Consider the following 17,864-nt stretch of genomic DNA (forward strand, 5'->3'; position numbering starts at 1 on the left):
AAAGACACAGGTCCAAGGTATGTCCTGCTCCACAGAACAAGCAACTCTTGGTGACAGGTGAGGCTCTCTCTCTTTTTACGTCACGTTCTGGCTTCTTATCGTGGCGTTGCATTCCTTTGTCCATAGTAGCAATGGTAGTGGCGAAGCTACTTCCTTTGGCTTTAGTAAAGTAAGGTTGAGGTTTAACATGTTTCGTTTCTCTTTTTACAGTGGCTGGAGGATCATGTAACGTTAAATCTCCAAACAGTGGGTCGCTTGCGATTTTAACTTGTCTCTCAATGAACTCAACGATGTCATGAAAGGAAGCTCTGCGATTTGATCTGTCTTTAAATTACAAGCGGCCTCCCTCCACCTCTCCTTGAGCTTATATGGTAGCTTTTTCACCACTGTTTGCATGTTACTCGGTGTGTCCAACTCCATACTAAAATTGATTCCTCTCATTGCGTTGTTGCACTGTCTCAAAAAGATGCTGTATGCTTGTAGGGCCCTCACATCTTCAGATTTTATTATCGGCCAAGTGAATATCTTTCCCATATAAGCAGCAGCTATCTTCATAGGGTTACCAAAATGCTCCTGTAAAAGTGACTTGGCCTTAGTGTATCCCTCCTCCTCACGCATGTGCTCACAGCCTCGAACCAGTTCTCGAGGCTGGCCTCTAGTGTATTGTTCGAGGAAATACAGGCGATCTTTGGCACTGTGGGATTTTTGCTCAATATTGTGTTGAAATGACCTCATAAATGATTGAAATTGTAATGGGTCTCCATCAAAGGTTTGCATGTCTCGTCTTGGGAGTAAAGAGAGATACTGCTGTTCTACTAACATAGATGTAATTTCATTCTGCTTTTGCAGGACTGTTGCTAGATGATCAGACTCAGACCTCTGCATTCCAGAAGTAGCTAGAAGTGATTCACACTGAGGCTGTAGATGTTCTGAAGGCAGGTGACTGGGCATGGCTTGAGAATGTGACGCCATATTTTCTCTCAGAATTGGTGGTTGGTTAGCTGGTATAATATGAGAAGTTCTCACTTTAGGCCTTGCGTCCAGCAAGTGGTCTCTTACCACAACATGCTGTGGTAGTTGCACTGATGTCATCGGAACAAATACTTCAGCTCCCATGTTCAAGGGGCTCGCCTTGCTTCCCAAATAATTCATTCCACTTGTTTTGCTCCTGCTGATGTCAGAAGGACAAGACACTCTGAGGACATTCAATTGTGCTTCAGATGCAGCGATTTCCATCTCCAAATCCAATTGCTCTTTCCTTTTTCTAAGCAGCTGCTCTTCCTCTTCCAGTGCATGTTTACTTTTTAGCATCCTTTGGCGGACCTTGAGTGCAGCCATTTCTGCCTCTGCTTTGATTCATGCTGAGCGGGTAGATAGAGTCTTGATTTTCCAGAAAAATTAGAAGCACTGTCACTTGGTTATATGTCATCATCCAGCTGCTTAGCAGAGTCTTCAGTTGTATCAGTATTCCCAGCATGCTGATTGTATTCAGTCAAGTGAACATCAGGTGTAGGGTTTTCAACAACATGCACCTTCTCGCTTAGTGGAGCATTAGTGAGGGAGCTTTCTGTATGGTCTGGATCTCCACTAGCTTGTGCCTTTACATTGGAAAGCCATTTTGTGACTTCATCAATAAAAGAAACCTTATGCGCACGTATACTTGTGAACCAGGCACTTTGTTTGTCTTGCTCCTCTTGAGGAAGCATTGGCATGACAGTGTTATGGAGCTGATTTGCATCTTTAAAGAGTGCATCACAATTTTCAAGGTGAGATTGTATGGTTTGTATATTTTGTTCCTTTTTATCTTGCATTAGGCCCTTTATTAGTTTTACAATACTTTTAAGTTTGTTAACCTTTGTTTGTCTTTCCTTTTGAATACCTTCAATTTTGTGTGCATATGCCTTAGCAGTGAGTACAACTTGTCTTTTTTCTGAATCTTCGTTTGCATTTAAGCTCTCTATAGGACACTCATTTAACCCTTCAGAACTCATTTTTCATTCATGAATAACCATACATCAATAACCATAACACCACTAATTCACAGCAACATTCATAGTTCACAGCAACATGAAATTGAAACACTCAATAGAGCACCAGCAAAGCAATTCACAACAATCTTACGCAATGTCATGTCTTTCAGTCATATTGTCTTTTAGTCATAGTGTTGGCTTGTCAGCAACATTGTCAATCAAGTAGGCCACAGTCGCGACCTTGTGAAGAAAAGGTTCGCCGTTCTACGAGTCAGTCAAAAGAGTTTACAATACCTCAATTCCAATGGCGAGGCTATCGACGAAAAACGCAGTAATAATCCGGCAAACTGATTGAATAAAAGCCGGCGAAGTAGTTCAGTTGTTCAACAACACTGCGACTCGGGAGCGTTGCAAAAAATCTCAAATCCAGTGGCGAGGCGGTAGTGAAACGCTGCAGTAGTTACCCTCGTAATCCAGCAAAACTGAGCGATTATGCATGAACGAACAAACGTTAACGCCAACAGCAACGTAGAAAGCAGCTTCTCCAATCGTCTCGTTGGAACAGCGAGCTGGGCTTGTAGGTCCAAGACGCCGACGACACCGTTAGCTTTGTTGTAGGCTAACGTTAATCCACAGGCCTCTTCCAATTCGATCCCAGGAAATCCAGCAACAACGTTCCAAATTGGCTTTGATAAGCGCTTTTGTGTACAATTATTGCGGCTAACTGGCGACCAACAAAGTTCATAAGCCGCAGCAGGCTAAGCAGGGGAAACAGTTCAATTGTCTTACGTGCACTTGAATGATCCAATGTCCACATGTATAATCCACCGTTTGCGTCATTTATTGTTTACCATCTTCATACGCTTACTGACTTCTTGTTTAGACTCATTGCGATGCAAAGTATAACAAAGTTTCTGTGCGATCTGTGCCATCTGTGCGGTACACAAAAGGTAGCCTTCCCCGTGCTCACCCTACGCCATACTAAATTCCTGCACAGGTGTGCCGGTAAAGCTAATTAGTAAGGCTCCCAATTGTGTACCGCCCACACCCACCCACACACAATAATGACAAGTGAGTGAACAAAAAATAACACCAATCACACAAATCAATTCATAAATATGAAAAGACCCAAACCATATGATTAAAATAAAAACATATCTAATTTTGGCTCCTACAATGATCCTGTCATGTGTAATAATGAAATATTGATAGGTGAAATCATCAAGACAACAAAACGTCCCAGAGACCACGTACTATGTACCACTGGAGGTGAAACCATTGAAAAGATCATTTCCAACATGACTCATGATAGCCATTTTGTGTTGTGGCACTTACAGGATAAGTCTGCATTTTTGTGTGGAGTATGAGTACTAAATTTGTCCTTAAACTCTTGTTGATTGGTCCACTGACAAACAAAACTTGACTTTCCATGGTCACAGTTTGTAGGAGATCACCCAACAATTACTCATTTTAGAGGCTAATACTACAGTGTGTAGCCAGCAATTTCATTTAGAGCAGTAAACTACTCACATTATCAGAAATTATCCAACCAGCATCGAGTATTCGCCCCCACCATGGCATGATCATTATTGATTTATTTTCTGCTGGTTTTCATGTTTCTCACTACTTTTCTTCTCCTACCCTCCAGCTCAGCCAGAGTGGCTGCAGGTGATGAGTGACTCAGAGGTGGAGATCAGTTCAGAGCTACACTGGAGTTGTGTAGCTGCTGGTAAACCACGACCCTCCGTACGCTGGCTGCGCAACGGACAGCCACTCAGTACACAGGTAATGCAGCATGCTGGCTATACTCTCTCTCTGTACTATGTAACTCCATATACAATGTTCTGTTAAAATACTCCTGCTGCTCTGCTTTAAAAAAAACATGTGCTGTGTTCCTCCCCTTGTTCTAATGTTCAGGACACCAAACAGTGATTTTCTTGTTTCCCTTTTATTTAAAAAATCTCTGCAACACTAACACTTCAATCCAGAGAAATTACATTTCCTTAAATTAGAGAATACATTAAATCCTCAAAAGATTAGAAAAGAAAATCATTCCTCCTCCAGGACCGGCTAGAGGTGAACGGGCCTCGTCTGAAGATCAGTAACCTTGCCCTGGAGGATTCTGGGATGTACCAGTGTGTAGCTGAGAATAAACATGGTACCATCTACTCCAGTGCAGAACTCAGAGTTCAAGGTAGTTATCTACATAGAACAGTTTTTATTTTACCTTGTATAAAGCATTCAGCATGCTTTTTGGCTTGAAAAGATGTACTTCTCATTCCTAAAATTTGAATTTTACAATGAAAGTATTATATCATACCAAATAGAGCTATAAACATTTAGATCTGTATCACTAAAACACACACATTTTCTTCATAATAATGCATGTTGAAGTTTAATATTTGTAAGTTAATAAGCTGTAAAACTGTATTGCTCTCTTGTCAGAATTTAACATGATTCTGACATTGTTTCACATTTCCTGCAATTTTCCCCCTTTTGTCATCTTCCTCTCTCCTTTTCTCCTCTGTATTGTTATTCTGACTCTATCCTACCTTCTGTACTTTCAGTTCAGGCTCCAGACTTCAGGTTAAACCCAGTAAGAAAACTGATCCCAGCTGCCAGAGGGGGACAGGTTATAATCGAGTGTCGGCCTCGTGCTGCCCCGAAGCCTAGCCTGTTCTGGAGCCGTGGGACGGAGCTGCTCACAAACAGCAGCAGGTAGTGCTAAGTCAACTTGATTTTCATATCGCTCAACAATCATAAAAAGATAAAAATAAATAAATAAACCTGGCTGGATGTAGACTCTGAGAATGCCATGATCAAGTTGTTTGGCTGAAATCTAGAGACCTGTGGTAATTATACTATGGCCACCAATAATTCTGGGCTGTGATTGTCTGAAAGGTATGCATTAAGTTTAACTGGACCCCTATGACATGCATGTTTGATTGCTGTTTTTTAATTAATGTGCTAGTTTTAGTCTTCACAGCTGCTCTGTATGGCAGCAGATACTTATGCATGTGTTGTCAGATGGCAGCAGGGTGAACAGACTGTGGCTGGGTGCGTGTTGTCTTTTATATTTTTTGGGGCTCTGTGGAGACATCTCACTTCACTGATACTCTGTAGATGGCACCAGTGATGTTCTGGTGGTCTTCCTGTCCTGGGCTGTGATGAACCATGCCAGTTTGTGATGTTTCCAGTCAGGATGCTGTAGTGGGAGACTACCTTCCTTAGCCGTCCAATAATTCCACTATCTGACTCTGTGACTCCGCTCAAAAGTTAAAGTCCAAATCTGAGGAGAAACGGCTCTGAGACTAAGTCCAAAACCAGAGGCAAGACAGCTCAGAGACTAAGTCCAAATTAGAGACAAGACCGCTCAGAGACTAAGTCCAAATCAGAGGCGAGGCAGCAAGTCTTCAGTCCAAAAAGGTGTTTATTCCAAGAGAAGAAGTTATAAATCCATGAGGTACCCCGGGGCAACTGAGAAATCTCCCCCGATCACCCTCTTTTATACTCGAGGTCAAGGTCACCAGTGCCCTCCTGGACCACCCCCCTCGTCATGATCACGCGAGACTGTCATCTTACTATTCTCATTTTTGTCTGACTTCCTTAAGGCTTACAAAGTGTCTCACCCAGGCCCCTATCTGTGGCCTTGAGTGAGCTGTAGCTGCACCTGCTTCTCCCCCACTCCAGCTTTTATTATACAGGACGCATCAAACCTTGGTCTTTCATCAGGCTCAAATTCCCTGTTAATACAGAACTGCAAGGTGTATTCTCAAATCAATTTATATGCATGATCATGACCCTGTTTGTATTTGCCACTACAATGCTTTCTATTGCTCCTCTGTGAAAGTTGACCAGAATCTTGCTCCAGAATTAACCTTCCTAAGTTTCAGTCAGAAGTAGAGCTTTTTCCATGAATTTTTAACCAGGGTGTGATGCATGATGACCAAGATAAGTTCTCAATGATAACTCCAAGGAACCTAGAACTGTTGAGCTGCTCTACTGATGTAAACAGGGCTGTGTGTCTTTGCGTTATTTTTTCTAATATCAACAATCAGCTTCCAAAGTTATTGGCCAGCACAGCAACTGCATGTTATGACAATTTACTGTAATTCAATGATTCTGTTTTGCATTGGGTAGCTATTATTGCCCACATAGCACTCATGGAATGTACAACTTTTCTTTTTGGCGCACATCTGCTTATACAAGTCCAGTTCACTATTTAATGTACATATCTTATTTAGTAATATGTCACACAGTACAGCTGTACAGCTTGCCGTCATTTGCATGGTGAGTGAGGCCTCCTCAACACATGACAAAACAGCTGTTGAAAGATAGAGAAAAAATTACTTAAGAGTTGAGATCAAAAGTAACTTCCCATAGTGCTGTGTGTATGTACTGGGGGATAAATTACTGCTGATTTCATCAGATTCTGTCACAGCACCATAAAGGCTTGTAAACACTTTGTTGTTTGTGTGTTGTATTGGATCAGAGGGAACATCAAAGATTTGGCTAAACAGACATTGGAGGGAAAATGTTAGAATTTAACTAAAAGTCGTGTATTTGGCTTTCAGACCTTTTCTCTACCAGTTGTAGTGGTGAATAGGTGGACCTAAAAGTGGATTTGAAAGGTGAATTTATTGAACAGAGGTGATGATGAAATCAGTCGCAGGCAGGTGGCTGCGCAGGTGGTGCAGGGGGAGTCACGGTTATGCATATAGCTGGCTCAGGTAGTCAGGGTTGTGCAGGGTGGCAGAGGTGTGGGAGGCTGGGTTGCAAGTGGTAGAGGAGCTGGTCCACAGGAATGGTCTGGTCACACTGGATGAGGGAAGAAGATGGATTAAGGCGCTGGCAGGTACTACTGGAGCTAGCAACAATAATCTGATAGCGTGTAGAGGGACAGTCTGGGTTTAAAAGCAGGTGCTGATTAAGTCCTGTGCACTGCAGGCGTGTGGACAAGCACAGCTCTAGCCACCAGAAAGCCACCCCCAGCCACCACAAAGTCCAATCATGACAATTTTAGTCCAACTGACATTGATGTTGATCTAGCTGTTCATTAATCTTTTCTTCATCTTTGTCATCATTTCTACTAAATGCTGGTTGACTGACTTCAGGGGTTTAAGGCAAGAAAATGAAAATTACATTGCTTGCTACATTTACTTAAGAGGCACTCGCCAGTTACTTTAAGTTGAAAACACCAGTCTCTGTGAGTTACAGTGTCAAACAGACTAGTACTTGATGATGTCCCCCTTTGTCCAAACACATCAGTCACGTTCCGTCTCCCAGTGCTCAGTCATCTTTAAAAAGTTATTTAAAGCCAAAAAACACTGAGCTAAAATGAGTAGTCATTTTTAACAATCTGTTGCATATGAGTAATGCCTACTTCTGCAGTTTAAAGTGCTAATGTGTAACATATGGTCAAAATGTTACTCCACATGCCATTTTTACCCATTGCTGACCGCGCTGAAGCACGTTGACCATGATGTCATGGTGTCCTGATATTGGTCAGTGTCAGGTTGGGGCTTAAAGGGAAGACTATGGAAGGGAAAGATGGACCCAAATGCAGTACACCCGGGAGGCAAGGATAAGGGGAAACAAAAAGCGAGCTTTTAATAACTAAAGCCGAAATGCAAAAACAGACAAAATGGGACACAAGGCAAAGTAGCAAACAAAACCAACATGGCAAAGTAGCAACAAAACATCAAAACAAAGTAGCAAAACAAAACAGTACAACAAAGTGCAAAAGAAAAAGGCAAAGTTCAACTTAAACATGGAAAACTCAAAACCAAGACATACCAAACGAGACAGGAGCATGGACAGGCAACAACTAACAGATAACAGCAAACAATGACCAGACAAGGAGTGAGGGGAACACAGAGACTAAATACACAGACACTAATGACATGACGAGGAACAGGTAAGGAGAGAGGAGGAAGGAAGCCAGGTGTGATAATGAGGGGGAGGAGCACAGAGGAACAGACCAGGAGGGAACAAGACAACAGACAGAGGGAGCCAGAGGGGAGAACACAGGAGAACTTAAAGGACACATGAGGGCATGGAAAAATCAGAACATGAGACACAAGACAAGGAAAAAACAAAACACATAACACAACAAGACATAGAAAAAAAGGACATGAAATCAAAACCCAAAAACCAAAAACCAGAAACAACACAAACAGGAGTCATGACAGTCGGGACTTCATTCCACCACTGAGGCGCCAGACCAAAGAAAGGTCACAACTTTGCTGAGTGGGCTTTGTTTGCCCTCAGTGATGGCGGTACCAGCCGGTCTGCTGATGTAGCAGAGCGTATTGCTTGCACTGGGGTGTGTGGTCTGACCAGTGTTTATAGAGGTAGACCGGTGTTTTTCGTTGCTGGCCTTGAAGGCTAGCACCATGGTCTTGAATCGGAGGTGGGCATCAACAGGAAGCCAGTGGCGGTCACGGAAGAGGGGCGTCACATGAGAGAATTTAGGTATATTGAAAACGAGGCAAGCTGCAGGGTCCATGTGAGGGCAGTCTTTCCCCGGGATGAAGAGGAGTTCTAAGGATGAGCTTGAGGTGATGCACAGCTGTCTGAGCGGAGACATCTGCCAGACATTCACTGCTGCAATGCATCCTGTGTGAGCAGCAGCAGCTGAACAATGCAGTCATCATGTACTGGGCAGCCTGTAAGACATTGCTGAGATGTGGGGACACAGTTTACAACAAAATCCAACAGAGCAGGTGAACACACACAGGAGATGAAACATTATTTGGCCAAAATAGCTTAAGCCAGTTATTTGGCACTGAAGCCAAAAGCAGCACACAAGAGAGCTGTATCTGTATCTGTATAGCAATTACTTGGTCAGGTTGAGCTTCGGACCACAGCATATTCTTTTTGTCTTGTTTTTTGTCTCTTGCTAGCCTTGGTAGCCTTCCGCTTAATTAATTAAAAATAAAGACTAGTAGTCTGTTTACGAGATAGATACGAGAGAGAAACACGGCGCACATGCGACGGATAGATGCTTATTTTTATATTTTTGTTAATGTATGATAAAATAGTAGCTGTGCAACTGGGCATAGTAAGTTAATGTTTATGTTGGTAATTAAGTCAAGCATTGCAGAAACCCCAGTACGAGTGTGGCGGTACAAACTACCACAACCAAGAAACACGGATCTGTTACACACTGCCTTGATAGAGTTCAGCAGTATGTCCTGTAGCTGGAGGTTAAGTGTTGAGCAGGTTTCCGGGCATGCATACCTCTAAAATGGTGGCAGTCGCGCATGTTTAAAATGGTGGCAGTCGCACATGCGTACGCCTAAAATGGCTGCGTCTAGAACTGTGGGGGCAGGGCCTTAGGGGCACTCTGGTTCTGCAGTTAGACCCTTCTCTGCAGGACACACAGCATTGGGATGGAGAGGACCTGCTGTGTGTTTACGCACTGCCATAGCAGCATGTAATTAACACACCAAAAATCAAATCAGCATTTTGGTCAAGCCAGAATGTATTGACCAGTAATTCGACCAGTTGACAAGGAGATTACAGCCCTACTCCAAGGTGATATATGTAAACTTCCAAACTTCTGCTACACTTCTCATTGCTTGAATATTACATTATCACACTATATCTTTGCAGTTTATTTCTTAATTAGCCACAGCTACACTCCAGGCATCCACCTCAAGGCTCTAGTCTCCTGTAAATTGCAGGCTGGTTTGTTTCCGTTACTTAAGTCTCCAGGTCCTTATCCAGCAGGGGGTGATGAGGTCAGAATGTTTACACCACACATTAAAGCTGCAGTCAATAGTTATGTGAAAAAAGTGGACTCAGTCAGAAAATTTGAATGATACAGCTCCCAGGTCCCTCTTTCTTCCTCTGTGCTGTGCTGTAGCCCTGCCTTCAAAGCCCCTCCCCACAGAGGAGCCTGCTGTGCATGAGCAGGCTTGTAACCAAAGTAACAGAGCACACCAGATAACCAAGATGGTGCATTCTCATCGGGCTGAATGCTCATTGCTTTGGTACGGCATTGGCAACTAAATAAGCCCTGATTATTCTATTTCTGATCAATAAAACTAAATTACAGTGTTGCAGAGTCCCACATACTGAGTCACTGTAGATACCCTGAGTAACAAACAATATTCCTTACATTGTGGTTGACAGTAGAGCTGTGCAATTAATCAAACTCTGATCGTGATTTCGATTTTTGGGTCAAACAATCTCCGAACTAACATAATCAAGCTGAATCTGAAAATTTATTTGGCATTTTTCACTGGACAGGAGGCCTAGAGATTTTCTGAGAGAGACGCGCATGCGCAATTCATTCCCTCCCCCAAAGCATTCAACGCGGCCCTGCTGACTGGCACCCATCCACCATGTATGTGTCTGCTGCGTTATGGCTCAGCTATGGCAGCAGAACGTCTGCCCCTCCCCATAAAGCAGGCAGCCAGACTTACTCTTAACCACACGTGAACAGCGATGATTCACAACAAACAATATATAATTTACAACCTGCAAGAAATGAGTTTTATGAAATGTGTTTTATAAAAACAAAGCCTGAGGCCCAACCTGACCCGCCTCATTTGAGTATTTTTTCGGCCCGACAAAACCGACCGGACCCGTCAATTTGGGCCGGGTTCGGGCCTCCTCATACATAGATAAAATAGGTTCAGTTAATTTGTCTTTGAAAATCTTATAGATATCAACTGGTAGACCGTCCGGGCCTGTGGCTTTACCTCCCCGCATATTGGTAATAACATAGAGATCATAGAGCTGGATTAAACTATTTTCTGCTTTAGATGTGGACAATTCCTCGTATTGGGCTTTAAGTAATGTTAGTTTTTGTTTTGCTTTTGTAGAGCCGTCCAAAAAGGACTTTCCAATTGTCTGATTTTGTGGTCAAGCTCATTCATTTTTAATTTGAGTTTTTTTGTTGTTGAACTAGTATAAGATATGATCATGCCTCTGATGTAGGCCTTAAAGGCCTCCCATCTGATAATCGCAGAGGTTTCTTCCATGTTTGTAGTAAAGAACAACTCAATTTGTGCCTCTAAATATTGCAGGAACATTGAATCAGAAAGTCATCTGGGATGAAATCTCAATCTTTTATCTCCATTGCCTTTAACTACCCTAAGTGAAGTAGGAGAGTGGTCTGGCAGTAGTATACTGTTGTAGTTACATTCTATCACAGAGGAGAACACAGAATTGGAAATTCGAAAATAATGGATACACGAGTAAGACTTAAATCGAGGAGGATAACAGGAGAATTCTAGTTTATTTGACTTTAATCTCCTCCAAAGGTCATGTTAATGTATGTATGTTAATCATGATTATTTTTTCATTCATCAACAAACCCCCTGGTCACAATCGGCTTATTACTACAAGCAAATGAAATATATGTAGGCTATATGCGTATCTGTATGGTGTGTGGGATTAAAACCACGTCAGTGTATAGTTGCAACCAGGTGCACCATAGAAAAGCGTTGTTACCACATGCATGAGACAGACAGTACTTTTCCTTAGTAGATGCAAAACACAGATGAAGTTGAATGTTCATACCGTTTGCCATCCCAGTGCAATCCCGCAAGCCATGGCCAGCTAGCCTACTAGGTTTCCAATTCTTTGATAAACAACTCCACACCTGCAGGATCAGCAAACACGCAAGTTTTCCCTTCGTGGAACAGCCTGAGTTTAGCGGGGTAAATGATGCCGTAGTCCATCTTCAAGTCACAAAGTCCTTGTTTCACTCCGTCAAAGCGCTTTCTTTTCTTGTGCAGCTCAGTGGAGATCTCTTGAAAAAACATGACATGGTGGCCTTCATACACGATCTTGCCATTCTTTCTAGCCGCTTGCATGACTCGGATCTTGTCATGGAAGTTTAAAAACTTCATTATCATAACTTACGGAGCAGAGGATTGTGGCACACCTGGTAGTCTATGTGCTCTTTCGATAACCAGCGGGGCAGGGACGGTCTCCCAGGACGTCGTGTAGCCACTCTTCCAGAAAAGCAGCTGCATTGCCCTTTTCAACTTTCTCCGGGAGATTCACCAGTCTAAGATTTGAACGATGGCTAGTGTTTTCCAGGTCATCCACCTTAGAGGTGAGCTCAGACACTTGCCTCTCCAGTGTCACAATTTTGGTTTTCTCACCGGTAATATCATCCTCCATGGCACCAATATGATCCTCTGCTTGTTCCAGTCTACCTGAAAAGTCTTTAAAGTCTGACTTGATCCCATTTATTGCGGCTAAAACTCCATCAAATTTGGAGTCAAAGTTTTTTTTCAGGACTGCAATTGCCTCTAAGATCCCCACTGCTCCAGGAGTTTGCTCAATGGTGGTTAGCATGCTAGCATCTTCCTCTTTTTCCTCAAGCCTTTTTCTGGTGGCCTGAGGTGTATTTAGGTTGTTTGGTCAACATGTCTTAGATTACAGATACACTTAGCTTTAGTTTGATAAAGGAGTGCATTCGCTTTTACTCAGGATAATAAAAAAGTTGCAGATTCTTACAGAGAGCTCAAAAATGTGACCGCTCAGCTCCGCGCCATAGCCACTCCCCATGTGATTTCAATTTGGACCAAAATAATCGTGATTGTGATTTATTTCTGTAATCGAGCAGCCCTAGTAGACGGAGTTACCAGCTAATCAACCTGGTGCAACGCCGTATGGGTCCTTGGATGTACAGCAGAAGAACAGCAAACCCTGCGTCACTCTTGAGTCCTTACAAATCCTGCAGCTCCCGTCACCTCTGATATTTATCCAAGATTTCTCTCTGGCTCAGCCCTATTCTTTGTTTTTACACTGCTTTTCTTCATCAGTCTTCTTATTCATTCTCTTCAGGGTTCTCCCCAGACAATGGAACGGTGGCGCAGCGCCGCTATACTGCTAGCTCAGCGCCACTACAATGTACAATAATTTTCAATGTTAGCTGCTTTGTGAGGGTGACGAGTGAGCGTCCGTCCGTCCGTCTCCCCCCCTCCCCTGGTCCAATGATTGCGACCGTCTCCACCCCCCCGGCTCTGATTGGTTGTGTTGCTTCGGGAACGGTGGATTCTTACTAATCAAATTTGGGCCACTGGGTGGAGCCACAGACAGTGGATTTGTTGACGAGCTCCGCAAACCTGTTTTTTAAAAGTGTTAGATGCAAACAGACAAACCACCTTAACTGATAACAACAGCATCTTTACCCGGCTGTCGAAACCCAAAATGAAAAGCTCTGACAAAAGAAAAAGCGATGCTTTAAAGATGCTAGCAAGTGCTGCTAACTCTATTAGCAAGCCTTCTACGCCCATTCCCCCCACCACTGACGGGCTAACTGGAGCCAAGAACTTTGTGAGGGTGACGAGTGAGCGTCCGTCCCTCCGTCTCCCCCCTCCCCTGGTCCAATGATTGCAACCGTCTACACCCACCCCCCCACCCCCCCCGGCTCTGATTGGTTGTGTTGCTTCGGGAACGGTGGATTCTTACTAATCAAATTTGGGCCACTGGGTGGAGCCACAGACAGTGGATTTGTTCACAGTTGATCTGTATCTTATTGTACTGTTGGGGAGTGGTACAACATGGAGCTCTATTCACGAACATTTGGACGAGCTCCGCAAACCTGTTTTTTAAAAGTGTTGGATGCGAACAGACAAACCACCTTAACTGATAACAACAGCATCTTTACCCGGCTGTCGAAACCCAAAATGAAAAGCTCTGACAAAAGCAAAAGCGATGCTTTAAAGATGCTAGCGAGTGCTGCTAACTCTATTAGCAAGCCTTCTACGCCCATTCCCCCCACCACTGACGGGCTAACTGGAGCCAAGAATACTCTCATTGACAGCATGCATAATTACTTTGACGCAGATAACTGCCAAGTACAGGTATCATTTATGGAAGAAGATTATCCACCTCTTCCCATTACACCAACTAAGCCTCTTGCAGTAAGCAGAGAAGAGTTGAAGACACAGAGACGGCTACCATCCTCTCCCAGTTTTCTTCTTTCTCGCAGCTGATAAACAACACAGCAGATGCCCTGGAAAAGATAGTTAATAACAACTCAAGTGTGATGGCAGAAGGCAAAGAAGCAGTCAAGGAAAACGCTACACAGATTACAGGTCTCACAGAAGCATTTGAGTTTGTCTGTGCTGATATCAATACCATGAAGCACAGAGTTGATCACAGCGAGTCGAAGATTAAAGAACACGAAGCGAGCCGTGACACACGAGAGAAACGCTTAGCTCATCTGGAGAACTACACCCGCCGCTAGGACCTGAAACTCTATTGCTTGGAGGAGAAGGAAAAGCAGGACGTCCTTAAAGAAGTTATTCAGGTGTGCCAGGCCAAAGATAAACTACCAGACGTCGTTGATACGGTACATCGCCTTGGGCCCAGGAAGCCGACCAACAACCAACCCAGAGGCATCATAATGCAATTCACCACCCGAATGTATCGCAATGCCATCTGGCATGCAGCGAAAAAATCATCCTTCCTGAAGAGCAACAACCTGAAGCTGGCAGATTACTTGTCGGCAGAGGACAGACACGAGAGGAACCAGCCGTGGCCTGCTGTGGAAAAGGCATGTTAAGAAAACAAGCTGGCTTTCTTCAACTTCACGTTGGTGGCTGTGCTTCTGTAAATGGAGCTGAAATTTATGGATGTCCCATGGGTCAGAACGTTCAGCCGGTGTTTGCATTTTGAGAAATCGTTTTAATGGGGAAGTTTTATTTTCAGACTGCGACAAAGATGGTCATTTTATATTCCTTGTTCTAGAAATTGCAAATTTAATTTACATTTTAGTTAGTGTGTATGGATTTAATTCACAAGCAGAAAATGTCATTTATATTGATAGAAAAAAGACTGCTCCACTGGCTCTCAAAATTTCCAAATTCTTCAATACTATTTGGTTGAGATTTCAATATTACACTGGATAATCAAATGGACAGGTGGCATGTATATACATGTATCACAGAAATCCTATGCATGGCACAACAAGTCTAGCTTGTCACGCATTGATTACTGGCTGGTCTCTAAACAACTGAAAAATGTCTTAACAGACATTCTACCTTCGCCGTTATGTGATCATAAAACTATCAGTATAAATATTCCTTTTTTGTCTTCTCCCTCCTCTGCTAAATCCTCATACTGGAAACTTAGCACCCTTCTTAAATATAAAGATGTAACTTCTGAAATTGAAAGATTGATCGGACAGTATTGGAACAAAGCTCTGCTTGAAAATGTATATAGCAATCATTGCGAATTAATGAAATATGAGATTGCTAAATATCTGAGAAAATACAGTGGTGACTTGGCAAAAATAAAAGCAGAAGAAAATGGCACTATACTTATGATTACTTCTTTATCATCCAGACCACTAGAGGCTCTCAGTGAGTCAGAAAACATTGAGTGTAATGAGCAACTGCATAGGTTGGATGAGATTTACAAGCGAAAAGCTGAGGGAGCATTTGTTAGATCGCATAGAAGTTGGCTCGAAGAAGGTGAGCAGAATTCTGCCTACTTTTTCAGATTAGAAAAACAACAGGCTAAAAACAATACTATACAGCAAATGAAAATGGATGGGTTGATTAGTGAAGATTAAAAGAGAATAGCTAATTATTCTGCTGAATTTTACAGTAATCTTTATACCTCCAAGTACTGCCATCAATCTAGCTCAGATTTATTTGACTCTATTTCTAATATTAATCAGCTGAGTGAAGCAGATAGTATTTTCTGCGACTGCCCTATTGTATTGAATGAAATCATCAACGCTATAAATCATTTAAAGAGCAATAAATCACCTGGAATAGATGGCTTTACAGCCGAATTCTACAAGCAGTTCTATGAAAGTTCAGCCCCATTTCTAAAAGAAGTATATGCAGAAAGTACAGACAGAGGTTCACTCCCCCCTACATTATGTCAAGGTCTTATCACCCTCATTCCTAAACCAAAGAAAGAGCACCTCATATTAGATCATTTGCGCCTGATATCCTTACTAAATAGCGATTACAAAATGTTTGCACTTGAACTAGCTAACAGGCTGAAATCTCTACTAGATACCGTAGTAGATCAATGTCTATCTATCAGGTTTTTTGCAAAACAGACATATCTCTAATAATGCAAGGTTAGTTTTAGATATAATAGATTACTCAGATCTTATTCAAGATGACAGTTATATTTTTTTCTTCGACTTTTATAAAGCTTTTGATTCCTTAGAGCATGACTTTATGATGGTAACTCCAAGCAAATTTGGTTTTGGCAATTTCTTTTGTAAAGCAGTTAAAACATTATATACAAATGGAAACAGCCCTATTAAACTAAGTCACAGCATCTCTCCAAGATTTCCTTTAAATCGCGGTGTTTGTCAAGGCTGTCCATATGTAAATCTGTTGATAGGATGCTCAGTAACTTCTTATGGAAAAACAAAACACACTACATGCAAAAATCTGTTGTTTTAAATTAATATGACAAAGGTGGACTAAACTTTATAGACTTCATCTCTCTCAATAATACGTTTAAAATAAACTGGATTAAACAATATCTAAAAAATCCAACCTCTGTTTGGAACTTTATCTCTCACCATGTCTTTTCCCATCTAGGTGGCCTGAAATTAATTCTGCTCTGTAATTATTATATTCAGAAAATCCCTCTTAAACTCTCCAACTTTCATCAGCAGGTCCTTTTAACATGGGCACTGATTTACAAGCACATTTTTTCCCCACAGAGATGCTATATTTGGAATAACTGCAATATTTTGTACAAGAATACGTAACTCTTTTATGATAAATAGTACCAACAATGGTATTATTTTAGTGAGTCAGTTATTTAATTATAGGGGACTTCTGAACAACTACTGAATTTCTCACCCAATACAATATACCTGTAACTCCAAAAGTATTTTCTATAGTTTTTGATGCAATCCCATCTGGTTTATGTTTATTATTTAAGAATGCTGACCACTCTCCACCCCTGTCATTGTCACCTTCTGATCCAATAGAAACTTCATTAGGTAAACTCTGCTTTTCTCTTATTAGAGGTATGAATTCGAAAGTGAGAGCCTTGTTTCAGGGGGATCTGGATTCTGCTCATACAGCAACATTTTACAGGAGCAATTTTGTTAGTAATATCAGTTGCAAAAAAAGTCTGGTCATTACCACAGAAGTTTCTTCTAACTAATACAGTAAATGAAGTTTCATTTAAGCTGATCCACAGATTCTAACCAGTCAAACACTTCTTACAAAAATTGAAGAATGACTTTGATGTAAACATGCTCTCATTTATTTTGGTACTATGAATTTACTTGTGAGCTGTGGAATGAAATTAATAAATTTATAGCTGCTTGTATTTTCCCAGACTTTGTCTTATAAAATGTTAAAAAATGTTTAATTTGGTTGTTGTGATCATAGTAGCAAAGATGAGAACGCTATCTTTCTTCTTAATCTAATTCTACTGCTAGCTAAGTTTCATTTTCACAAGTGTAAATTCACAAACAAAAAAAATAATTTCCCAGTGTTTATAGAAGAAATGGAACAGTACACTCACCGGCCACTTTATTAGGCACACCTGTCCAACTGCTCGTTTGCATTTAGCAAATTCCTAATCAGCCATTCACATGGCAGCAACTCAATGCATTTATGCATGTAGACATGGTCAAAACGATCTGCTGCAGTTCAAACCGAGCATCAGAATGGGGAAGAAAGGTGATTTAAGTGACTTTGAACGTGGCATGGTTGTTGGTGCCAGACGGGTTGGTCTGAGTATTTCAGGAACTGCTGATCTCCTGGGATTTTCACGCACAACCATCTCTAGCGTTTACAGAGAATGGTCTGAAAAAGAGAAAATATCCAGTGAGCGGCTGTTCTGTGGGCAAAAATGCCTTGTTGATGCCAGAGGTCAGGGGAGAATGGCCAGACTGGTTCGAGCTGATAGAAAGGTAACAGTAACTCA

The 17,864-nt window shown here is 42.0% G+C and overlaps 1 protein-coding gene and 1 long non-coding RNA gene across 7 annotated transcripts in view; one reads left to right on the plus strand and one right to left on the minus strand.

The window, feature by feature from the left end:
* Positions 1-17,864, plus strand: part of cntn2 (contactin 2) — a 96,282-nt gene that overhangs the window by 60,922 nt on the left and 17,496 nt on the right. For all 6 annotated transcript variants that reach the window (XR_005075474.1, XM_037101069.1, XM_037101065.1 and 3 more), the window contains 3 exons: positions 3,619-3,755; positions 4,035-4,164; positions 4,538-4,688. Coding sequence is in view for 5 of the 6 variants with exons in the window: in XM_037101069.1 (XP_036956964.1) it covers positions 3,619-3,755; positions 4,035-4,164; positions 4,538-4,688 (418 nt within the window). In the remaining variant the exon portion in view is untranslated. The remainder of the gene's footprint in view (positions 1-3,618; positions 3,756-4,034; positions 4,165-4,537; positions 4,689-17,864) is intronic.
* Positions 5,982-7,823, minus strand: LOC119021088. Its single transcript, XR_005075475.1, has 3 exons — positions 7,767-7,823; positions 6,547-6,788; positions 5,982-6,294 (listed from the first exon to the last, which is right to left on the minus strand). It is a non-coding gene; the product is annotated as an uncharacterized LOC119021088 (long non-coding RNA).

Source organism: Acanthopagrus latus, chromosome 6, assembly GCF_904848185.1.
Source record: "Acanthopagrus latus isolate v.2019 chromosome 6, fAcaLat1.1, whole genome shotgun sequence".
Lineage (NCBI taxonomy): Eukaryota > Metazoa > Chordata > Actinopteri > Spariformes > Sparidae > Acanthopagrus > Acanthopagrus latus.